General features: G+C 30.6%; 1 protein-coding gene and 3 pseudogenes across 1 annotated transcript; 2 read left to right on the top strand and 2 right to left on the bottom strand.

The window, feature by feature from the left end:
* The first annotated feature begins 7733 nt into the window (after window positions 1-7733).
* LOC142638525 (hydroxycinnamoyl-CoA:piscidic acid hydroxycinnamoyltransferase-like) lies at window positions 7734-8864 on the top strand (annotated as a pseudogene).
* A 7-nt stretch (window positions 8865-8871) lies between these two features.
* On the bottom strand, window positions 8872-10011 carry LOC142638522 (hydroxycinnamoyl-CoA:piscidic acid hydroxycinnamoyltransferase-like; annotated as a pseudogene).
* A 1209-nt stretch (window positions 10012-11220) lies between these two features.
* Window positions 11221-12689, top strand: LOC142641511 (pentatricopeptide repeat-containing protein At4g21065-like; annotated as a pseudogene).
* Window positions 12690-13991: 1302 nt separating this feature from the next.
* LOC142638203 (putative O-methyltransferase 3) lies at window positions 13992-17329 on the bottom strand. The gene is made up of 2 exons (XM_075812219.1): window positions 16535-17329; window positions 13992-14341 (listed from the first exon to the last, which is right to left on the bottom strand). The coding sequence occupies exons 1-2, from the start codon at window positions 17327-17329 to the stop codon at window positions 14039-14041; spliced, it is 1098 nt and encodes a 365-aa protein (XP_075668334.1). The 3' UTR covers window positions 13992-14038.
* Between the last annotated feature and the right edge of the window lie 9622 nt (window positions 17330-26951).

Raw genomic sequence — 26951 nt, 5'->3', positions numbered from 1 at the left:
AAAAAAAAAAATTCCTAACAAGTTTCTAGAAATTTAAAATTTTCTTTTCCATTAATTTTTTTCCTTACAAAATTGGGAAAAATTAATAGTTAACTAAGAGCATAGATTTCGAAACTTTTTTTTATGAAATAAGAAAAAAAAAAAACCAACATCCATGTCCAAGCTAAAGCAAAAGCAAAAGCAAAAGCAATCCTTAGGGCGGTTAGTTTGGCTAGACAATTGAATGTAGATCAGATGGTGTTTGAAGGGAATTCTAAGGCCTGCATTGAAGCTTTGAGTAAGTCAAAGCCTGTCTCACAGTGGCGGCTTGTCACTTTTGCAAAGGATGCCCTTCGGACCTTTCGGAGCAATCTAGCTGGAATTTCAATGCCTAGAGCTGGAAATTTGGCTACCATAACTTAGCAAGATGGTCCTTCTTTTGTAAATGTTGTTCAGAATGAGGCTGGACTCTCTTAGTTTAGGAGCCTCGCCTTTTTTTGTATCATTGTAAAATAAAAATCAAAAGCACTAGAGAGGATACAAATTATTGACATGTACTGTAACATATGAATCTAGAAACAAAGCTATAAATCCACGAAAAAAAAAAAAAGACTACATGAAGCTACTAATTAGATCTATATTTCTAGAAACTACACAAAACTAAGATCTGAGATACGGATAGAAACATTAACAAATTCTCATGAAAATAAATTCATTAAAGTTCTGTTGAACAATACACACAACAGTAAATGTGATTTCTCAAAAAAAAAAAGAAAAAAGAAAGTAAAACTGAATACCTGGCAATAATGGAGAGTCTTCTTCAAACTTTTTTTTTCACACGTAAAATCTAAATAGAACCTTGTTAAAATATATATTAACAGGGTTGTTTATCCTTATATTGTTTTGGCGGGAAAAGATAAAGACAAAAGAGAAGATATTGATAATTTGTTTATAGTTTATCTTAATTGCTTAAATGATAAGGAAAAAGGGTTAAAATTGTCAATTTATAAAAAATATAATTTCTTTTAAGCTTGGGAATCTGGATTCCTACCTGTTTTAAAGGGAATCCACATTCCCACTAGGAGGGGTTTAAGAGGGGAATCCAGATTCCCCTGGCATCTGATTCCCAAGCGTAATTTGCAACCAAACATAGGAATCTTTAAACATTCCTGGGAATCCTAAAACATTCCCCCATACCAAACGCCACATTCTTATAAAACATTTTAAAAAATTTAGCATTTACTCTTTCAAAACATATATTTATAACATATAATACACCACTTTTTAATATAATCTATATCAAAACTTTTAACTCTTTTACAATTTCCTTTAAATATTGTTTCTTTATTATTTTTCCTCTCACTAAAAGTAATAAAAAAGTAACATAAATTTTTACAATTGATGAATAGTGTCATTTCATATTTAAAATGGCACTATTCATCAATTGTAAAAATTTTATAATATAAAAGGTTTGATGGAGCAGGCTTAAACCTTTCAAATACTAAAAAAATAAAAATTTTAGCATTTGAAAGGTTTGATAAAAATGCTCTTACCACTAAGGAAAAATGTCCATCTAAATTCTAAAATTCTACCGCATATAAGTAAAAAAAATGATAAATTATATTGTTTGGCAACATTACAACGTTGTTTAAAAGTCTCTCGTTATAAAAAATAAAAAATAAAAATAAAAATTAACCTTTAAACTTTTATTTAGTTTTTTAAACCTTTATAATTAAAATTTTAAACTATTAACTAATAACTTATACTAACTTAATTTTACTATTTTTTTTTTTTTGGATGAGAAACTTATTTTTACTATTAGTTATTGATATGGGTTGAGGTTGACAATTAGACCAAACAAATGCAATTCTCTAAAAACAAATTACTACCTTTTCAAAATAAACAAAAAGCCCAAGTCCAGCCATTATAATTTATGACCTAAGTCTAAACTCTCCACTCACGTGTAGTTCAAAACCTACAAGGTTTGACCCACCTACACAATTGTGTATATCAAAGGTTAAACTTCTGTGTCTACCGTTTATCCTAAAAAAATGTTAAAACTCTATACCGCTAAATTTTGTATTATTAAGAGGATTATAAATATTTAAGATAATAATTAGTATTTCGAGTGTAAACTGTGAAGTAATTTATCTTTTTTTTTTCTTTCTTTTTGTATGGTACTATACTTTCAAGAAATAAAGTACTAGGTAATTTTTTTTCATTTTTTTTATAAATTTTATATTATTAAGTGAATTATAAATATTTAAGATAGTAATTAGTATTTAGAGTGTGAATTGTGGAGTGATTTATCTTTTTCTTTTTCTTTTTGTATGATACTTTAATTTCAAGAAATCAAGTACTGGGTAAAAAAAATTTCATTTTTTTTTTCTTTTGTAAATTTTATACTATTAAGTGGAATATAAATATTTAAGATAGTAATTAACATTTAGAGTGTGGACTGTGGATAGATTTATCCTTATCTTTTTCTTTTTCTTTTTTTTTTTTCTTTTCTTTTTGTATGGTACTTTACTTTCAAGACTATGGAGTAATTTCTTTTTTTCTTTCTTTTAACTTTTGTATGGTACTTTATTTTGAAAAAATCAAGTATTGGGTAAATTTTTTTTTTCACTTTTTTTTTTCTTTTGTAAGTTTTATATTATTAAGTGGATTATAAATATTTAAGATAGTAATTAGTATTTAGAATGTAGAATGATTTTTCTTTATTTTTTTTCTTTTTTTATGATACTTTCCTTTCAAGAAATAAAGTACTGGAAATTTTTTTTTCTTTTGTAAATTTTATATTATAAAATGGATTATAAATATTTAAGATAGTTATTAGTATTTAGAGTGTGGACTGTGAAATGATTTATTTTTATTTTTATTTTTTTTATGGTACTTTACTTTTAAGAAATCAAGTACTAGATATATTTTTTTTTTTCACTTATTTTTTTCTTTGTAAATTTTATATTATTAAGTGGACTAGTCTAAATATTTAAGATAGTAATTAGTATTTAGAGTATAGATTGTGGAATGATTTATCTTTTTTTTGTATGGTACTTTCCTTTCAAGAAATCAAGTACTGGATAATTTTTTTTTCACTTTTTTTTTGTAAATTTTTTATTATTAAGTGGATTATAAATATTTAAAATAGTAATTAATTTTTAGAGTGTGGACCGTAAAATGATTTATCTTTATCTTTTTATTTTCTTTTTCTTTTTGTATGGTACTTTACTTTCAAGAAATCAAGTACTGGGTAAATTTTTTTTTTCCATTTTTTTTCTTTTGTAAATTTTTTATTATTAAGTGGAGTATAAATAATTAAGATAACAATTAGTTTTTAGAGTGTGGACCATGGAGTGATTTATCTTTATCTTTTTTTTTTTTTTTTTTTGTATGGTACTTTACTTTCAAGAATTCAAGTACTAGGTAAATCCTATAAAAAAAAGTATTGGGTAAATTTTTTCTTTTCACAATAAAGGGGTATTAGCACCAAGTCATAACAAATATGTTGCTGTCAAGAAGCTAGACAATATGGTGAGGGAAGTTGAGATGGAATTTAAAACTGAAGTGATTGTGATTGGCCAATCTAAAAAATAACAAAAAATGGTAAGAAACAACAAAAACTGGCTTTGAAAAAAAATTTAGAGTGTTGAAAAAAAAAAAAACCTCTTTAGTGTCTGAACAAAAGCAGCAATACCAATACCGTAAAGGCAAGGACATCGTTTTCTATATCCTAGTGTTCTAAGTAGGAACTAGAGAGAGAGGCCTAGCCATGAAGGATAGGCCATGGAGCACAGAGGATAATGCTTTGGTTGAGGACCTCACTGGAGGAGAAGGTGAGGGTTGGGGAAGGGAACAAGAAAGGAGAGAAGAAAAATAATGAAAGAGAGAAAAGAGGAAGAAGGGTGAATACTGGTGCATTTCTAAAGTGACAATGTGATCTATTTATAGAAGAGAAAGAGAAAGTAAAATAAATGAAAATTTTGGGTTGAACCTCACAAATGCTTTTTACAAGTTATTGCTTTGACCAAATTTTTTATTGGCTTTTATGGCCAACCACTAGCATTTTTCTAAATAAGTTAAATGATTAACATATATTAAGCATGAGTAATGCCATAAACACAATATTTTTACACAAAGTTGATGTGACAAATTTTTATTGATTCTCGTTTGAGCTCATTACTTATATCATTTTTTTTACCTACTATTAATCACTCACAAAATCAACTATTTGTAAAAAAAAAAAAAAAAAAATGTTTGTAGCTCTAATATTTTCGATTAAACATTGATGCCAATTGCCTCAACAAATCTATCGAACTCATCAAAGCCTTTAGAAGTGAGGATGGATCTTTGGCCTTCTAATAATTTGTTCACTTTTGCAAAGTCCTTTATAGATACCTTTAGCAATGTTATTTTCTCACATATCATTGATTGGAAAATTCTGTAACTTATAATCTAACTAAACATGCAAGACAATGGATAGAAGATTTTCCTCCACATGTTTATGGTGTTAAGCCTAACTAAACTTGCATAACTTTTTTACTTACCAATATTTTTATAAACCATTAGTATGACAACTTCTTCTTTTTTTTTTTTTTAAACTTTGTTTAAATTACAAATATACTTTAATCCAGTTTCAAAAAAAAATTTCAAATAAGCTATTCACAATCGAAATCTGCCGCTCATTGAGGTTTATTCTTCACAATATTGTCAGTGTGGTAGCTTTGTTTTGTACAAACACTATCTATATATTTCAGGTTTTTTTTCATTAAAACCTACTGCATTTACTTCATCCCTTTCACGTTTTTGCAAAGCATCTTGAATTCTGAATTATTTTCTTTTCAATCTCAACTCTCCTCTTCCCAGTTTGCACATCGTGCAAAGTCTTCTTTGTTATAATTCCTTGGCTATAACACAACTGCTCTCATTTTACCTACAAATAATTTATGTACTCAACTAATCTCTCAAGCCGAAGTTAATGTTGTCTGGCTGATATTTATGAATATAACTTTTTGATTTTTGTTCTCTTCACTTTAAGTACAAATTGTAATTATAATTTCAAGCTATTGCCACTGCCATGTTATTGAATACCACTATGGTAGCAGCATCATATTGATGATCGTGAGTGTGGTAGTAGAGATGGAGGCTAAAAACGAGAAAACAAAAGCACCGCTCAACATAACTATTCTTCTTCTTCATACCACTATGGCATTATAAACACACAGAACAAGCCTCATGTTTGCTTTGCTTTTTTTTTTCTTTTTTTTTTAATTTATTATTATTAGAGTATCATTTAAGTACATGAACATCAATTGTCTACTATTATCAATAAATTGACATTTTAGTTAGAAATTAGCATATTAAATGAGATATGAACTTCTTCTCAAAAAAAAAAAATTAAATGTTTTTAATAAATGATATAAATTCTAACTAATAAATATACAATATATATATATATATATATATTTAAATATATAAAATTAGTAGTAAACATGAAACAGTACATCTCGGTATCAAAGCTAATTAAAGAAAAGGGCATACCATCAATTTGGAAACTAAGTATTTTCATTATACCTTATTTTGCATACTGTAATTGTGATTTAGTACCAGTTTTTCTACATATTATTTATAATATTAAATTTATAATATAATATGGTCTTCTAGGAATGCCTAAGAATTATACAATTTCAATCTCATATATCAATATTAGTAAACAGAAGCCAATTAATAGTTTGGAACTACTTCTAGAATAAGAAAAATTATAAATATGAATTAAGAAAATGGAGCTAAAGCATTTGGCAATAGTTTGGAAAAACATAAATACTATATACAACAGAAAACATAAAAATTATTTCCATATGAAATTGCAAAGTGTCCACGCATTGCGAGGACATTATCTAGTTTTATAAAAAGACAAAGACCAAAAAGGGCTCAGCTTTTTTTTAGCTCACACATGCATAGATCAACAAAGAATTTAAGCACTATAAAGAGAAGTTGCCGTTTGAGCCTTTCCTACGTCGTTTTGTCAAATACAAGCACTTCATCAGTCATTTTTTATATAGATGTAGAAGAAGAAATACAAAAAATCTAAAAACACCTTTTTTATTTTTATTTTTTATATTTTTGTGGATCCTACCACTAAAAAACTAGTTTGGTTTTAGCTTTTGTATTCAATTTTCATTTTCAGTGTCCTAAAAGTTAGATTTGAATACAAAAAATGAACACAAATTTTCAGCGTTTTCATTTTCTATAAATATGAATACAGTGACATATTCGTAAATATTGCGAAGATACAAAATTACTTTTTTTAGTGGTGTGATGTGTGTGAGTGAGAAAATTTACTTTTAAAAAAAAAACAATGACCAAACCCGGGTATAATGTATTCTAAACCCAAATAATGTATTCAAAACAACTTACCAAATACTATCAAATGTGAAAATAAGTTTTTTTTTTCTTTCTATTTTCAAATCCTAGTATAATGTATTCTAAACCCAAATAATGTATTCAAAACAATTTACCAAATACTATCAAATGTGAAAATAGGTGTTTTTTTTTCCTATATTCATAAAGAAAATAAAAAGTTGATACACCACTTTTTAAAACCAAACAAGCACTAAGTATTTTCAGAATTCACTTTAGTCCTCTAATTTTGCTTTCGTTCATTTCAGCCTTTTAAGTTTCAGATTTATTCAATTAAGATGTTTTCATTAACTTTTGTTAAAATTTTTGAAGAAAATTTTTAAAAATTGGAAATAAACCACAACATAAACAAAAGTTGATGAAAAAACCTTAATTGAATAAATTTGAAAGTTAGAGGATTGAAATGAATGAAAGCAAAATTAGAGGATTGAAATGAATTTAGGTGAAACATATAAGGTAGGTTTTACATTATCTATATATATATATATATATATATATATATATATATATATATATATATATATATTACAACCACCTTTAAATACTTACTGCAGCAATTTTAAAAATGATTGAGTTGGTAATGTATATCCTAAACTGAACCTACTCTATCCCTTTGGAAGCTTTATGAAGCTTAATGGAGAGGATAGGAATTTGTGTTCCAACTAACTTCTGACTGGGTCAGTTTGGATACCGCTTATTGCTGAAAATTTAAAATTAAAAACTGAAAACAGCGTAACAAAATAATTTTTAAATGTGTGAATAGTGCCGTGAGACCCAGTTTTAAAGTTGATTTTGCTGAATTCTGTACTTGTGGGTCCCGTGAATAATGCACAAGACCCACAGAAATGAAATGCAAACGCCAAAGCTGTTTATGCTATCCAAACTCACACTGAATCTCCTTGAATCTTATATGAGTTAAATTTATGGCCATTTTTACAAAATTATTTTAAAGCTCTTTTTTGTTTTGAAATTTTCTTGACAGGTTGAAATGGTGTTCAAAGTGATTCCATTTATGTGTTGAATGATTCAGTGTAAGTTTGGATAGCACGTTTGCACTTTTCATTGCATCTACGTTTTGTTTAGTGGGTCCATGGGTATTGTTCACGGACCCACAAAAGTAAGCAAATAAGTTTTCAGCAAATAAGTTTGGGTCTCACAGCATTATTCACACTTTTAAAAATTATTTTGCTACAGTATTTTTAGCAATAAGTTTTTAGTTTTTAGCAAATAAACGGTATCCAATGACCAAAGCAGTTTTTATGGCAAGGTGAAGGGTTTCCAAAAGAAGTTTTTTAAAGGAAGTTAGGGGTTGTTACCTTAATCTGTAGAACAAAATGATAAGCATCAGCATCAAGTCTAATTCCATGGTCATTCCAAGCGAGCCTACTCCAAGTGGCCTATTGCAGTTATCTAAGATTGATCAAGCAGCATAGTGGACTCATGCACCAGTCATACACATTTACAAACCCAACAACAGCATCCCATCTTCATTCAAGAAGACGAAAAATGCCTTAAGTCATGCATTGGTTCAATTTTACCCCCTAGCTGACCAGCTATGCTGGAAAGAAGGTGGCCGGCTAGAACTTGATTGCAATGCAATGGGAGTGCAAGTATTGGAAGCTTATGCTGACACAAAATTGAATGATATTGGTGATTTTGCGCTTACTGGTGTAGTCGAAGATCTTGTCCCCAAGATTGATTATACTACTCCAATTGAGGAGTGACCTTTGTTCCTGGCACAATTGACAAGATTTAGCTGTGGTGGCATTTGTGTTGGAACAGCCATATCTCATCCCATGGTTGATGGACAATCTACAACTAACTTCATCAGCTCATGGGCAAAGTTGGCTTGAGGATGTGATTTGGAGGATGATGAGATACCATTTCTTGATCCAACTGTGTTGAAATCAAGTGAACCGCTTATAAAGCCGCGCTTTGATCGCATAGCATACACCACAAAGTCACCACTCGTGATCGAGAGCCTAGATGCCAAGGAAGAGCAAAAGAAGGAAACTAGTATGGCCTTATTAAAACTTACAAGGGAGCAAGTTGAGGGACTAAAGAATAGAGCCAATAATGAAACCCCATATCAAGAAAATGGGGTGTCGACAATAAGGCCTTATTCTAGATATGAGGCTATTTCCGTCCACATGTGGAGGTGTGCTTGTGAGGCATGTCGTGCACTTGATCACAACAATCACCCTACAAGAGTTCGCATTGTAGTTGACGTTCGCAACTGGTTAAATTTACCACTCCCTCAACAATATTTTGGAAATGCAATTTCTACTATAGTGACATCAACATGTCTCTATGGCAACCTCTTGTCCAAGTCATTGAGTTATTTTACTGGAAAACTAAGGGAAGCCATGGAGACTGCGACAGATAAGTATATAAGGTCTAATCTTGATTTTATAGCAAGTCAGAAGCATGTTGATGGTCTGAGGTTCAGCTTTCACATTTCTTAGGGAAATGTGCTTCTGTACTGAGTCCTCGAATGTGAAAGCTGAACCTCAGACCATCAACATGCTTTTGACTTGTTATAAAATCAAGATTAGACCTTATATACTTATTTGTCACAGTCTCAATGGCTTCCCTTAGTTTTCCAGCAGAATAACTCAGTGGCTTGGACAAGAGGTTGCCATAGATACAAATTGATGTCACCGTATACAAATTGCGTTTCCAAAATATTGTTGAGGGAGAGGTGGATTTAACCGGTTGCGAACGTCAACTACAATGCGAACTCTTATAGGTTGATTGTCGCGATCAAGTGCACGATGTGCCTTACAAGCTCCACATGTGGCCGGAAATAGCCTCGTATCTAGAATAGGGCCTTATTGTCGACACCCCATTTTCTTGATATGGGGTTTCATTATTGGCTCTGCTCTTTAGTCCCTCAACTTGCTCCCTTGTAAGTTTAAATAAGGCCACACTAGTTTCCTTCTTTTGCTCTTCCTTGGCATCTAAGCTCCCGATCACGAGTGGTGACTTTGTGGTGTATGCTATGTGATCAAAGCACAGCTTCTTAAGGGGTTCACTTGATTTCAACATAGTTCGATCAAGAAATGGTATCTCATCGTCCTCCAAATTGCATCCTCGAGCCAACTTTGCCCATGAGCTGATGAAGTTAGTTGCAGATCATCCATCAACCATGGTATGAGATATGACTGTTCCAACACATATGCCACCACAGCTAAATCTTGTCAATTGTGCCAGGAACAAAGGCAACTCCTAAATTGGAGTAGTATAATCAATCTTGGGGACAAGATCTTTGACTACACCAGTAGGCGTAAAATCACCAATATCATTCAATTTTGCGTCAGCATAAGCTTCCAATACTTGCACTCCCATTGCATTGCAACCAAGTTCTAGCCGGCTGTCTTCTTTCCAGCGTAGCCGGCCAGCTAGGGGGTAGAAGTGAACCAATGCACGGCTTAAGACATTTTTCGTCTTCTCGAATGAAGATGGGATGTTGTTGTTGGGTTTGTAAATCTGTATGACTGGTACATGGGTCCACTTTGCTGCTTAATCAATCTCAGATAACTGCAATAGGCCACTTGGAGTAGACTTGATTGGAATGACCATGGAATTAGACTTGATGCTGATGCTTATCATTTTGTTCTGCAGATTAAGGTAATAACCCCTAACTTCCTTTAAAAACTTCTTTTGGAAACCCTTCACCTTGCCATAAAAACTGTTTTGGTCATTGGATACTGTTTATTTGTTGAAAACTGAAAACTTTATTGCTAAAAACACTGTAGCAAAACAATTTTTAAATGCGTGAATAATATTGTGGGACCTAAACCTATTTGTTGACTTTTGTGGGTTTGTGAACAGTACCCATGGACCCACTAAAAAAAACGTAGACGCACTGAAACGCACAAACACGCTATCCAAACTCACTCAGTTTGATAACACAAAACAAAGCTAGCAGCAGATAACACAGCAAGCACTATCAACACAATTAGGGGTGGAGCCAAGAATTTTTGTTTGGGGAGGCCAAGTTGCGGCACTAATATATTTATTAAGACAACCTCATATACATATATATATATACACACACACACACACACTTTTTTTTTTATTATATACACACACACACACACATATATACACACTTTTTATTTGATAAATTCTATATATACACTCACCCAACCCAACCAAAAAAACAAAGAACTCAGTATTTTCAATCAAAATTATGTTTGATGACGATCTTTATAAAAATTTATGTTTTCCATTTTCATAGTGAAATTCTTAAAAATTTTCATTTTAAATACAAATTATCAAATTTTATACTAAAGTAAAAAATCTTTCAATTGAATTGATGAAAATTTCAAAAACATACAACTAAAGACATTAAAATAAATTAGGCTCCAAAGATATTTAAAACTATCTTACTCTAACCTATTATGTGTCAACTAAAGACACATTTTATGTGTAGTTTTAGTTACAAGATTTTTTTTAATGAGTTAATAACTTGTTAATCGCCACATAACGGATTAAAAAAGATAAATTCAAACATGTTTGATGCCAAACTTTATTAAATATGTAACAGATGTAAGAGCACATTTTACAATAAAAAATAGAATTGCGAAAAATAAAGTTATATTTCTATAACTATTAGACGAATTATTTTTTTTAAAAGCATTATTGGACTAATTCAAATATTTGGGGAGGCCAATTCTTATTTTTACAGACTAAACTTTGAAAATACTACAATAATTATATATATAATTTAAAAATTTTCAAAATTGGGGAACCTTCAACACAGCTCCGCCCCTGAACACAGTGATAGAAAAGTAGCGTTGCACAACTGGATCGGGCTCTTTTTGTTGTTAACTAACTCAGATGCATACAGTGGCAAAGTACGGCTTTTCAGTTCAACCCATGATATCATTGAACTTACATTAGATTTACCCCTAAGAGAAGCACACACCATCAGAGAGAGTCTCCACAGTCCACATGCCTTTGCTCTAACATATAAGCCTGGTCTGGTCTGGTATCCATTCTATGTTCTTGTTCAACCACCATCATCACCATGCACGCAAATCTCTCCCTTTCCTTTCTACCACACTCACTATCCCAATCCCATCGCAATGCAGCAAATCCCAAATCCTCTTTCTCTCCACAACCACACAAGCACCATGCACTCACTCTCACTCCAATCCCCTCACTCTTATCTCCAACGCTCACTCTTTTCACCAAACCAAGCAATCTCACGCCTCTGCACTTCTCAACACTCGGAGTGTCTCTCTCTGCGCCCCCTTAATGCTCAGTTACTCAACTTTTGGAGACCCCACTGCCTCTCGCTTTCCCTTCCAGCAAACCTTTCACCATCGCTGCAATGCCTTCTTGTGGAACATCCTTATTCGTGACAACTCCATTGCCAAAATATTTGATGGGTTTGAGACTTATAATAGGATGGTTAGGACTACGTTCGACCCAATGATCATACGTTGCCTTTCATTCTCAAGGCTTGTTCGGACCATATGGAGGCCCGGAAGGGAATGGAGGTTCATGGGGTTGTGTTTAAGCTGGGTTTTGACTTGGATGTCTACGTTGGGAATACCCTATTGATGTTACATGGGAATTGTGGAGGTTTGAGTGATGCACGGAAATTGTTTGATGAAATGCCTGAAAGGGATGCGGTGGAATACGATAACTGGGGTGTTGTCGGTTAATGGGTGTTATGGTTAGGCGCTTGATCTTTTAAAGAGATGAATTTGGAATCCGGGCTTAGGCCGAATTTGGTTACCGTTGTTAGTGTGTTGCCGAATTGAGCTGGTCTTGAAGATGGGGTCATGGTGAGACGTATTCATTGTCATGTTGTGAAGATTGGTTCGGATATTCACGTGAATATTGCCAATGCGTTGGTTGGTGCATATTGGAAGTGTGGGAACTTGAAGGCTACAAAGCAAGTTTTTGATGAAATGGTCGAGAGGAATGAGGTTGGATTGCATTTATCACCAGTCTTGCTTTTATGAATCATAATTTGGATGCCTTGGAGAGATTTGGTTTGATGATTATAGAAAACGTGGCTATAAATCAAATGAGCCTGTAGCCACGTTTTTCAGAGCTATAACCCGCATTTTAAAAACTCGGCTATAGCTCGCAGTTTTTGTAGAGTTAATACAAGAGTTACACCAAACTCTATTACCATTTCTAGTATGCTGCCGGTGTTGGTCAAGCTAGACCACTTTAAAGCAAGCAAGGATATTCACGGGATCGGTATAAGTATGGGTATCGAGGATGATGTTTTTAACGCAAACTCATTGATTGATATGTACTCAAAATCAGGCTGTACAACTGAGGCATACAATGTGTTTTATAAAACGAGTGAAAAGAATGTTGTCTCTTGGAATGCCATGTTTGCACTATTTAATAAAATATTTTACAAATAAAATAGTTATTATTCTTTTATCATCTCAATATTTTGCAAATATAGAAAATATGAAAAGGGGATATAATATCTGAGCAACCAGCTATATTTTTTAAAACTTATTTAGTGACATATAATATATTATTTCTAAATATAATAGGTGACACAAGGTCGGTTTAATGTATTTGGGGGCTTAAAAAAAAACTGAAATTGAGGTCTTTTATATACCTAAATATGTTTTTTTTTAAATTAAGTATTCCTTAAATTCTATTATCTTATCTTAGATGCGAAATTATTACTAATTAACATGAACCATGTAAATTTTTTTTGAAAGTCTACAAATAAAAAATTTGACAAAACTTTTCACACATGTTGATGTGGCAGATTGAAAGTGGTAAGTAAAAAAGTGGTGTTAGTGGTAGACTATAATAAAAACTAATAAGAGTTTGTCAACTCAACTTGTGAAAAATGTTGTGAATTTTTTTTGGTATTGCTTTTTTTTTTTTTTAAGAAGTGTTGCATTCATAATATTTTCATAACAAATTCTAAGTGTTAATTTGTTATTGATTCTAATTTGAACTCATCACTGAAATTAATTTTTTGTCATCAATAATACCCTGTAATAACCCATCACTTGGAATTTATTCTGAAAGTGCTGTGAAAAATATTGTGGACGTAATATTTTTTTTGTTGTTTTCTATTTGATAAAAAAATATTATTTTATTTATTGGCTAATATTTGGACTTAATTAATACTATTATAATTTTTTTAAAAATCTATTTGTTAAAATTTGGGAGCATTTTTTCTTCTTGAGCCTTAGGCGGCCGCATCAGTTGCTTCATATATAAAGCCGTTACTGAGGTGACATGTAATATAACCATGTTGGTTTTCTAAATATCATAACACATAATTAGTATTATACATCATACATATTATTTCTTATTAAATTTTAAAACCAAACTGATAGCATACACGCACAGGTGACATGTAATATAACCATGTTGGTTTTCTAAATATCATAACACATAATGAGTATTATACATCATACATATTATTTCTTATTAAATTTTAAAACCAAACTGATAGCATACACGCACATTGTGCAAGACATCAACTAGTGGTAAATAACATTACACTTACCTTCAATACATGATAAAACATTAATACATTATTTTATTTAGAATCAGCATATCTCTGACAACATACATAGGCACACTGGAAACCAAAGCACGCATGAAAATCTATCAAACTTGCAAGAGCTTATTAAGGATAAACTTCAATAAGAGCCCTTAAACCCAGTATAGGGGTTATCTTATAGTCACTAAAACCAGCATCCAGAAATAGCTTAGCCCATTCTTTCTCCGTTCTCTCTTTTCCGCCCACCGTTACCATCATCAGCATGTCAAAGAAGAGTTGTGTCTCAGTTGACTTCTCATTTTCCTTTTGATTCTCCACCATGAAGTCTATGATAATTACTTTTCCTTTCTTATCATTGATTGTGATTGCCTCCTTGCATCGCTTAAGTAGTTTCACGCATTCCTCTTCATTCCAATCATGCAATATCGACTGTATTCTCATTTTCAAGAACAATAAAAATTAATAAAAAACACAAACTGTGAGAGGTTAACCCCTTAGAAATAATGATATATTTTTTATATTCTTTTATTATTATTATCTTTAGTCCATGCAATTAAAATAATCCCTTTTCGGTGAAGAAAGAAACTATTTTACCCAAATATGTGGCAAAATGAAATGCATGAAATGAAACATACCCAATGACATGAAACAAATGTAATATTTTGATATTTCTAAACAAACGTATTATATGCAAATGTCTATTGCCGTGTTTTCTAAACAAACATGTTCTTTATATTCTAGACATATAGGCCATATTTTGTATCAATTGAATGTTACTTATTTTTTATTCATAAACTCATGTTTCACTCAAAATTTAATAAATAAAAAAAGAAATTGAAATATTTTATAGATGAGATAATTATCAGTATTTGATAGTATATAATTATATTTTGAAAACATATAGCACATAATGAGAAAAATTATTTCAATGGTAGATTTATCATGAAACACATCTAATAGAAAGTTATTGATTATTGATAAAAAATTATACATGTACTTGTAACTTGAACCAAACTATATTTATATATGATCAAGTTAAAAGTGGGGTATCTCTTTATAGTATTACACTACATAACAACTTTTTATTAAATTAATATTTTGAAACACTCACTATTGGATTATATGTTCTTTTTTTTCTTCTTTTCTTAAGATAAACCAAAAAAAAAAAAAAAGTGTTAATCAATTAAATTAATATTTTGAAACACTCACTATTGGATTATAGGTTCTTTTAATCAAATGCCATTTACTATGTAATCCATAAACTCATATTTTGTGTATAATTTTAAAGTTTAAAACATTTGGGATTAAACATTTTATAGATGTTCATTATTAATTTATGATTATTTTGATATTTTGCAAGTATGAAAGAATATAAGAAAACAATATAATTGTAGAGGCTAGAGTACACCCGCTTAAGACTAGGGCTAGAACTTGTAACTTTTGGATTGAAAGTTGACCAAATGCAATCAAAGCCACAAGGGAGGACTCGAATCCAGTTAGACGCCTTTAACTACTACAAACCGTGGTTGGTAACTGTTCAAAACCAATGACACCATTCCCTCCTAGCTATTGGATCGCAATGACATTCATCTCATCCTCTGAAAAGCCTAAGATCATGGGAAAGTTTTGAACGAAGAAGGAGGCATGATCTTCAATTATATAATGGGGTCTCTCACCCCAACAATAGTATGAAAAAGACTTTTGAGAAGTTTACAGTCCATTCTTATTAATCTTAGATCAGAAAAATAATTTAAATATTAGAGTTGTTTTGACCAACCCATTTCGAGGAAGCCATTTCACTAAGAAGGTTTAGTATTATAAAGGTACGACAAGCTATTGATCGAAGCTGTCGATCATCGCCTCTCTATGTGGTTTTACCCTATAAGGGATTTACTCTTATAGCCTCACATAGTAATTTAGCGGTGGATTTGTCCAAAAAAGAAAAAACAAAAGACATTTATTTATAAAGAAAAAAACAAATTTTTTAGGAAGTTATTAAGGCATGTAATATTTACAACTCATGTATTACTTTGAACATGATTCTTGTCTCAGTATAATAGTTATATCTATTGTTAAAATAAAAGTATGGTGGAGCTCAGTACAATATATTTTTTTTAAGAGAGTTTTAATCTACAACGTCCGTTCCTGATGATAGTTTTTTTATTATTAAATTAAGACAATCAGTTTTTGGTATAAGTAGGGATTAAGCCCTAAATCTCTTATACAACTATCAAAGAGCTTACTAGTTGAGATAATTGGAACCCACCAGTATAATATGGTTTGCTGTAATAGGAGAAAGATGCAATGAATTTATCGCTAATACTACTACTTTTAGCATGTACAGATCACAACAAAGTATGTTAGTTATTTTGAAAAAAAAAAATGATTTTTGCCTAGATTTATTGATCATTAAAAGTTAAAACAGCCTCTCCTGATGCTTTAAAAAAAAAACGTGTCTCTTGTCTTTCTCTTTAGGTATGAATAAAATATGAAAAATAAAAAAAGTGAGACAAAATATTTTTATTCTAATGTAGGCAATATGAGAAGAGTCATGCAATTAATTAATTTATATATACACGACCATTCAAGTACGGGTGAAAACAGCACAAAGATATATTTTACCTTCATAAAAACAGCATCTGCAGGAGGAATTGCCTCAAACATGTCCCCTCCAACATATTTCAAGTTCTTACTCCCTTGAAAGCCAGCAACTACGTATGGGAGATCAAGTACAGTGCACTCTATATCCGGGAATGTATCGGCAATGGCCTTGGCCACTGTTCCTGTGCCTCCTCCAATGTCAACAAATGACTCCAGTCCGTCAAACACCCCCTTACACTTGTTAATTACCACGTTCGTGACTAAGCGTGCATCACTAGCCATAGCCTCACCGAAAAAATTAGCAAATTTTAGATCATGCCCCCCATAATCCCAAATTGTCTTCCCATGCGCCGTAACAAATGGTGTCAGATCCTCATTTTGGAACCAAGTGGTCAAATAATTCCATGGCGTTGTGAACATTGGATCAATCATGGCTACTAAGTAAGGTGTCATACTCAAGGGATTGTCCTTAAGGAGGAGCCTAGAAGGTTTAGTCAGTACATATGCTTCTTCTTGGTCATTTTCACTTCTATTTTTTGAAGCAAAGAAGCCAGAGTGGATCAAAATGCGCATGAGGCGGTAGACATGGGGAGATTTTGTAGGGTGGATTGGTAGTGCAGTGATAAGCTCAGAGAGAGTCATGGGTTGGCCATGGTTGTGGATGATATCTGGTATACCTAGTTCAACTGCACATTTAAGGGACAAAGAATTTACGAAGTTGAAAATGTGGTTCCATATGTGGGCTTGAGCATCAAGTAGCTCAGTAGCATTTTCTCCTGGAACCAATTTGAAACTAAGTTGTCTAATGCCACCCATTTTGTTTTTCCACGCACCAACTCTTTAGAACATTTGTTGGGTGCAAGTTTAGAACAATATAGCTAGGAGTAGAATTTTCGGATGTTACAGCCTCATTTACAACTCACATCTATATAGATGTGTTAGGAGTTTAGAATGACTACAAGCTTCAAGAATACTACAGAAGTTTGCTTCATTTTTCTTTGATTGACAATTGTTCATGAGGTGTCTACTTACATGCTTGCTTGGTGCTGGATTCTTCATTTGTTGACACTTTGATTTCAGTTGCTTCTTTCTTTGACACCGAGGAAGCCACTTGTCAATTGCAAATTACATTTTAACACATTGAGGTCTATATATAGGGAAATTGTACGGAAACATTGTAATTGTAATTTGTGAATAATGTCGCCCATTCTTTTTCGTTTCTATCTCAATTATAACTATAAAAAAAGTTTCTGAACCTTTTCTTTTGACCATATATATGTCACATGATTCAATTTAAAGAAGGATTTATAAGTAATGTTGTTCCGTTTGAAATAATCTCAAATGTCAATTTGGATTTGGTTTTATCATTGGGTTTCATTCTTTTGGAAGTGTATATGGGATTTTTATTTTTTCACATTAAATAATAATTTAGTCTTCCTTATCCATTAAATAATATAATCAGAGCGGTATAAATAGGTATTATTGTAAAGGGTTATACGGTTTTTACCCAAGACTTTGTTTGGTGGGGGTAAGAGATAGGAAATGTGTTTGGTTGGGGGTGGAAAAGTGTAAAGATAAAAAACTTTTTTGCTTAGTTAAGAAAAAAAATTAATGAGAAAATGTAAATGTAGTTTGTATAAATTTATTTTTATGCCCCAATTAGAATAAAAAAAAGTAACATATTATGATTATATTAAAAATTAGTGATTGAATGGACACTTCTTTAAAAAGAAAAAAAGATGAACACAAAAACACAATTCAAATGAGGAAAAAAACAGCAACAAATGAGAAGTAACAAATGAAAAAGACAAACAAAATGAAAAAAAAAAAAAAAAATTGTTGGGAGGGCATTTTGTCTAAAGTTTTTGTTCCCCCCTTTGATGATTTGTTTATTATTTGAGTTTGGAGAAAATTCTTAAACCACACCAAAATCACCTCCTTCTTCCACTCTAAAACAAACTCTTGGGTTGCAGAAATCTGTAAGTTTGTGGCTTATGATTTCTTGTATTATTGATTTTGTTGGAAGATAGATAATGACCTATTCAGCAAAATAAATAAAAATAATTAAATAATTTTATCTTTGCATTATACGTCATATGTTCATTTTGATGAAGGAAGTATAGGTAATGCCATTTTGTTAGAAATGATCTCAAATTTATATTTGAATTTGGTTTTATTATTGGGTTTCCTTCAATTGGATTTAAATGATTTTTAGTTTTTAATGTTAAAATATATTTGAGTATTCCATATCCATCAAAATATATAATCGAAACCTTATAAATAGGTATTACTGTAAAGGGTTAGAATACTTTTGCACAATACTTTGTTTGGTTAGGGGACGAGATGGAAAGTGGGGGATAGAAAAAAAAAAAGTTTTTCCTCATGTGTATTTAGTTAAGGAGTGTGAAAGTGTAGAGACGAGAAGCTCTTTTATTTGGTTTAGAAATATAATGAGGGGATGGAAAGTATAGTTTGTATAATTTTTTTAATGCTCCTATTAGATTAAAAAAAAAGTAAAAATGACAAAACCCAATTCAAACGTGGACAAAAAAAAACAACGAATGAGAAGTAAAAAATAAAAGCAAAAAGAATAAAAGGACAAAACAAAAGTTGTTATGAAGGCATTTAGTCCAAAGTATTTGTTTCCCTTTTCTCTTCAACATTGTTCTAGACTGGGGAGATAATGTTTTGGTGGGTTTGGGGAGAAAACTCTTACGCCCCACTAAAATAACCCAATTTTCCATTCTTAACAAAAGTCTTGGCATGTGGAAATTTGTAATTTTATGGCCCATGTTGTCTTGATTATTGATTTGGTTTAACGATAGATAATGTCTAATTCAACAAAAGAGCCAAAAACCTTATAGTTCAATGACACAATCCCATACACAAACTACTTGGGAGTCTAGGAAGGGAAATGGTTCGAGCTGTGGGATTAGCAGCATATTGTAATTATTTATAAAAAAAATCAACAAAAGAAATTAAAAAAAATTAAATCATTTCAACTTTGCATTATATGTCACATGATTCATTTTCATGAAGGAATTATAGGCCATGCCGGTTTGTTAGAATTGCTCCAAAATTTCTATTTGGATTTGGTTTTATTATTGGGTATCATTTTTTTTTTAATATTCAAGAATAAATTTTCTTAGAGTGTTTAGTTATATATAAGTCTTTGATTTAGCGTAAGCTTTGAGTACGTTAAATGCTTAGAATTTCCTCTAAATTAATTCACTAGTTTTGTTTTGACTTAAATCAATAAATTTCATTAAACTATCTTAGAAAATTAATTCTTGAGGAGATAATGTTTTGGTGAGTTCGGGGAGAAAACTCTTAGGCCTCACCCAAATAAGCTCATTTTTCCACTCTTAACCAAATTCTTGGCATGTGGAAATTTCTAATTGTGTGGCCCATGATGTCTTGTATTATTGATTTGGTTTAATGATAGATAATGTCTAATTCAACAAAAGTAGTTTAGTGACACTTTCCCATACACAAAGTATTTTGGGGTCTAGGAAGGGAAATGGCTTGAGCTGTGGGACTAACAACATATAGAAATTATCTAAAAAAAATTGCACATAAGAAATAAAAAATTATTAAATCATTTCATCTTTGCATTGGATGTCACATGATTCATTTTTATAATAGGCTAAGCCGGTTTGTTAGGATTTGGTTTATTATTGGGTTTCCTTTGGCTTTTTATTTTTTTATTTTTATAAATATTCCTGAATTAATTTTCTAAGAGTGTTTAGTTATGTATAATTTTTTGATTTCGTGTAAACTTCAAATACGTTAAATGCTTAGAATTGTTTGTGAATTAATTAACTAGCTTTGTTTTGCCTTAAATCAATCAATGCCATTAAAATATCTTAGAAAATTAATTCTTGTGGGGGTAATGTTTTGGTGAGATAATGTTTTGGCAAGTTTGGGTTGAAAACTCTTAGGCCGCACCAAAATAACCTCATTTTTCCATTCATAACCAAACTCTTGGCATGTGAAAATTTGTAATTTTGTGGCCCATGATGTCCTGTATTATTGATTTGGTTTAAGGATAGATAATGTCTAATTCAATGAAAGAGCCAAGAGCCTTATAGTTTAATGACACTTTCCCATACACAAAATACTTGGGAGTCTAGGAGGGGAAATGGTTTGACCTGTAGGACTAGCATATAGTAATTATTTTAAAAAAAATAACAAAAATAATAAAAAATAATTAAATAATTTCATCTTTGCATTATATGTCACATGATTCATTTTCACGAAGGAATTATAGGCAACACAAATTTGATAGAATTGATCTCAAATTTGTATTTGGATTTAGTTTTATTATTGGGTTTCCTTTTTTTTTTTTTTAATGTTCAAGAATTAATTTTCTGAGAGTTTTTATTTATGTATAATTCTTTGATTTAGCGTAAACTTCAAGTACATTAAATGCTTAGAATTTCCTGTGAATTAATTCACTAGTTTTGTTTTGCTTTAAATCAATCAATTTCATTAAACTATCTTAGAAAATTAATTCTTGAGGAGATAATATTTTGGTAAGTTCGGGGAGAAAACTCTTAGGCCTCACCTAAATAACCTAATTTTTTCCATTCACAACCAAATTCTTGGCATGTGAAAATTTGTAATTTTGTGGCCCATGATGTCCTATATTATTGATTTGGTTTAAGGATAGATAATATCTAATTCAATGGAAGAGCCAAGAGCCTTATAGTTTAATGACACTTTCCCATACACAATATACTTGGGAGTCTAGGAGGGGAAATAGTTTGACCTGCAGGACTAGCATATAGTAATTATTTAAAAAAAATAACAAAAGAAATAAAAAATAATTAAATAATTTCATCTTTGCATTATATGTCACATGATTCATTTTCACGAAGGAATTATGGGCAACGCAAATTTGATAGAATTGATCTCAAATTTGTATTTGGATTTAGTTTTATTATTGGGTTTCCTTTTTCTTTTCTTTTTTAATGTTCAAGAATTAATTTTCTAAGAGCTTTTATTTATGTATAATTCTTTGATTCAGCGTAAACTTCAAGTACGTTAAATGCTTAGAATTTCCTATGAATTAATTCACTAGTTTTGTTTTGCTTTAGATCAATCAATTTCATTAAACTATCTTAGAAAATTAATTCTTGAGGAGATAATCTTTTGGTGAGTTCGGGGAGAAAACTCTTAGGCCTCACCTAAATAACCTAATTTTTTCCATTCTTTTCCAAATTCTTGGCATGTGAAAATTTGCAATTTTGTGGCCCATGATGTCCTTTATTATTGATTTGGTTTAATCTATATAATTCTAAAAGCTAGCCTAGCATTTAATGTTGCTACGCTCATATTGAGCCACATCAGCAACCATGTCATTTTCATCATTTTTTTTTGTATTTTTCCAACAATTTAAAAACAATTTCTATTAATTTTAAAATACTAAAAATTATATAATAAATCCCCCACCCCCTATCTCCACAATAAATCCCACTTCTTAAAAAACACATCATCTTCCCACCAAACAAATTGCTAATATTTCTCCTATTAATGACTTCACCATTAAATCTCAATTGCCTTAAATTCAACAATCAATCCTCTCTCTTCCTCTCTCTCTTTTTGACTTATCATCTCCTTATCTCCACTATAAAGCCCACTTCTTATCTATATATGTCTCGCAACTAATCATCTTCCTCTTCTAAAAAAAAAAAAAAATCATCTTCCCAACAAACAAATTACTAATGTTTCTCCTATCAATGACTTCACCATTAAATCTCAATTGCCTTAAATTCAACAATCAATCATCTCTCTCTCTCTCTCTCTCTCTCTCTCTCTCTGACTTATCATCTCCTTATTTTATGGTTTGTGCTAGATTTTTTTTACGATGTTGTTATATAGTTTTTTTTCCACTTTTCAATTTTTAATCTTTTTCTATATATTGATGTTTCAAATTTTTCTATACATAATTGCATTTTAACCATTAAAATTTTTTGTGTCTAAAAAATTGGAATGCATTTTATTGATTTAGTACATGTGAAACAATTAAGCTCTTTTTTTTTTTTTGGTTTGGTAATGTTTTGTTTTGTATTGTTTGTTACTATGTTTGGATCCCAAAGATAGAAAATAAAGAGAATAGTTTTAATTTATATCTATATCTATATATATATATATATATATAATACTAAAAGCTGAAGCATAACATTTAATGTTGCTACGCTCATTTTGAGCCATGTCAGCAACCATGTTATTTCCATCATATTTTTTTGTATTTGTCTAACAATTTAAAAATAATTTCTATCAATTTTAAAATACTAAAAAATATAAAATAAATCCCACCCCTATCTCCACCATAAAGCCCACTTCTTATCGATATAATTCTCTCTCTCAAGTCATCATCTTCCTCTTCTCAAAAAAAAAAAAAACACATCATCTTCCCACCAAACAAATTGCTAATGTTTCTTCTATTAATGACTTCACCATTAAATCTCAATTGCCTTAAATTCAACAATCAATCCTCTCTCTTTCTCTCTCTCTTTTTGACTTATCATCTCCTTATCTCCACCATAAAGCCCACTTCTTATTTATATCTCTCTCTCAACTCATCATCTTCCTCTTCTCAAAAAAAAAAAAAAAAACATTATCTTCCCACCAAACGAATTGCTAATGTTTCTTCTATTAATGACTTCACCATTAAATCTCAATTGCCTTAAATTCAACAATCAATCCTCTCTCTCTCTCTCTCTCTCTCTCTCTCTCTCTCTCTCTCTCTCTCCTTATTTTATGGTTTGTGCTAGATTTTTTTTGTACCACTTTTTGACTTTTAGTCTTTTTCTTTATATTGATGTTTACGATTTTTCTATACATAATTGCATTTTAACCATTAAAATTGTTTGTGTCTAAAAAATTAGAATGCATTTTATTGATTTAGTACATGTGAAACAATCAAGCTCTTTTTTTTTCTTTTTTCTTTTTTGGTTTGGTAATGTTTTGTTTTGTATTGTCTGTTACTATGTCTGGATTCCATAGATAGAAAATAAAGAGTATAGTTTTAAAGGTTCCCTTTTTTTTTTTTTTAAATCTATGGCAAACTAACCTTTCTCCTATCCTCCTCCACAATAAAAATCATTTAATGCATTGATGTTAATGTTATGGTATTTGTTCATCAATATTAGCCCAATTGAAGGAGCTTTCTTTAGAAGAGTCAAATAAAGAAGTTAATAATTGATTAAGGTAAGGGAGTCATTAATTAACTCATGGCAGCCATTTGAAAACGGCTTCTCTCTCCATCAAAACATTCATTTGCCTCCTTTTGTATTTAAAACCCATTGATTTAGCCAAAAACCTTGTAGCTGAATTGGCACCTCCCCATGCACAAAGTGCTAGGGGGTCTAGGGGGGAAAGAGTTCAAACTACAGGGTTATCAGCATGTTGTAATTAATTATCTCTCAAAACCCACTGATTTAATTTTTTTATATATAAATTATGAATTGCTCTCTTTCCACCCCATAAGTCACCAAATTACAAGTAGAATTGGAAACTCCCTTTGAGTTCAGTTTTTTCTTTTCTTCCCCCTCAAGTTCTTTGCTTTTTAGCTACAAATTTATGTTTTGTGCTATATATATATACACATAATTGCATTTTAACCATTAAAATAGTCTAAAAAATTGGAATGTGTTTTATTAATTTAGTACATGATCATTTCCCTCCCATTTATCTATTTTATTTTCTGAATGGCATTGTTATTTGTTCTATTTATGTTTACTATATAAATTCTTGCTAATTTTCTTTAGTCTCATCTAAATCTATGCTAACTTCTAACTTCTTAGGATACTTTGGAAGAAGAAACAAAATCTTCTACATATTATGATTGATGGGTATGGAGCATATGGTGTTCCTCTTTTTCTTTGTATTTGAGATTATAACTTAGCTTTGTATGGTTTTCTCATTAATTTTACGATGTAAATAACTTTACGGCAAGTCATACATACTAATGTTTTTCTTTTTAAAGATCTAATCTCTAATTCTTACCATTTATCATCTCAAAAAAACAAATTCTTACCAATTATAATTTTTAAGGAAACAACTCTAGGACGCTTTATATTTTCCATGATAATACTAATATCCATTACTCTTACTTGAAGCATATACCTCGATGTGATCTCATTCTCACATTAAAAATTTTGGGACAAAAAATAATAAACATGGAAAGTCTCTAATTTTCCATAAACCAATATGGTAGTCCAAAAGTTCTCTATTCAGACTTGCTATTATGTTACCTCATTTAATTCGATGAGTTTATATATATACACACACACACACACAAATACCCATATATGCAACTAAGCAGTTACAAATACAATTTTTAATTACCAAAATATACAAGGTCTCTTCCTCTTCTCTAACCTTTCCCCTCCCACGACACTTATGTATCATTTATACCTTTTCCCCTTGCCCTACATATATATATATATATATATATATATATATATATTCTCTTTTAAAACCAATAAGCTTAGTATTTGTGATAGAAAAATTTCAATTATCAATACATGTTTGTTTTTTATATCTACTACATATCAAAGGTACCTCTCTCTCTCTCTCTCTCATATAGATTTCTCTAGAATCTTGACATTCTATTTGTTTTAATGCTTTATGATAGGCATTTTACAAGTTCTAGAAGTTCTTGGATTAATTAGAATGGAGAAAGTTAATATAAGAAGATTGATAAGTATTGTCAAGATAATAACAATAGTTTTTTTATGTTAGTAAAGCAATTTGAATAACATAGCTTATATGATAAATGGTTGTTAGGCTGTCTATATGCTGGTATTACTAATCAAATTCTCTTACATTATTTCACTTTTTGTATTACTAATTTTTTTTTTTTACTTTCACATAGTTCACACTTTTTAGCAAGTTTTCCTGACCATATATATATATAGTCATCTACTTGGATGATTTCCTGTGCAGTTCTACAATCATCAATGCATTACACTTGCAGTATAATTATAGATTATTGCATTGCTTGTTGACACATGATAATTTATAATTCAAGATCTTTTCCTACTATATTCTTGGCTAATTTGTTAAAATTTAGAAATTGTGTTTGGCTTCATCTTGCTACATTCTTTTTTCATGATCATTGGTTTATATGCTGTGAGTTGGGCTAAAGTTAAAGACCTGGGGGAATTCAAACAAGATACAGTTGTACAACTACTACATGAATCTTTTAGAGAACATGAGTATTAAATGTATAAATTGCTCAGTAGCTTAACATAATGAGGTGATTTTGTGGTATAAAAAAACAAACATGGACATGTATAAACAATTATATCATGAATACATTTGCTTTTATCTACCCATTTTATGTTTTTTATTGATTGACTAAAATCAACTACACATTTAACTTCTTCTCAAAAGAAAAAAAAAATACTACACATTTAGCTTCCTTAGCTTTTCAAAAATTTTAAATTGTGGGTAAAGGAAAAATATAAATCAATATATGTTTTGGGGACAAATTTTTTTGTCATAGTTGATTCTCATATATGAGTTTAGTGATTATCGAAATATAAATTGTTATAACTTTGTTTAATAGTTCTTATGCGAAAAAATGAAAACAAAGTTTGGATAAATTGCTCATTAACATCTCCAAAAATGCAAAATAATGTTAGCTTTCATGTGAAATCATCAAGATTCATTTTCATGTTCTAATAAAAATTATACACTCTCTCTCTCTCTCTCTCTCTCTCTCTCTCTCTCTCTCTCTCTCTCTCTCTCTCTCTCTCTCTCTCTCTCTCTCTCTCTCTTGTGTTGCACTTTGGTGCATATCTCACTATATTATAACGTATTACAAAATATTTTGTCATATATAATAATTAAAAATAAAACGCAACATGTTTCCTTTGCAAAAATATATATATATATACACACACACAAAAAATCAAGATATAGACTTCTTTAGTTACAAAATATATATTATATATTATAGTGTAATCACATTATTGTGAGATGGGTTTGGGACTATTATTTATAAGTCTTAACCACTATTTTCATTTTTTACTTAACATAAAAGAATATGATGTCAAATTTTTCCGCATATCGCTCGGGTTTGCGACTAGTGATAGATAATGTATAATTCAGCAAAAGAGCCAAGAGCCTTATAGTTTAATGACACTTTCCAATACACAAAGTACATGGGGGTCTAGGACAGGAAATGGTTTGAGCTACGAGACTAGCAACAAATTGGAATTATCAAAAAAAAATTCAACAAAGGAAATAAAAAATAGGCAAATCATTTCATCTTTACATTATATTTCACATGATCCATTTTCATGAAGGAATTATAGGCAATGCTGGTTTGTTAGAATTGATCTTAAATTTCTATTTGGATTTGGTTTTATTATTGGGTTTCCTATTTTTTTGTTTAATGTTCAAGAATAAATTTTCTAAGTGT

Source organism: Castanea sativa, chromosome 6, assembly GCF_040712315.1.
Source record: "Castanea sativa cultivar Marrone di Chiusa Pesio chromosome 6, ASM4071231v1".
NCBI lineage: Eukaryota > Viridiplantae > Streptophyta > Magnoliopsida > Fagales > Fagaceae > Castanea > Castanea sativa.
The sequence above is the reverse complement of the archived record's forward strand: the minus strand, read 5'-3'. Positions and strand labels throughout refer to the sequence as shown.

Excerpts from the sequence above, each read along its gene's own strand:
- LOC142638203 (XM_075812219.1), bottom strand. The coding sequence starts at position 17,329 with ATGGGTGGCATTAGACAACTTAGTTTCAAATTGGTTCCAGGAGAAAAT. Across the intron at positions 14,342-16,534 it reads CAGATGCTGTTTTTATGAAG|TCGATATTGCATGATTGGAA; the intron begins GTAAAATATATC and ends ATGAGAATACAG.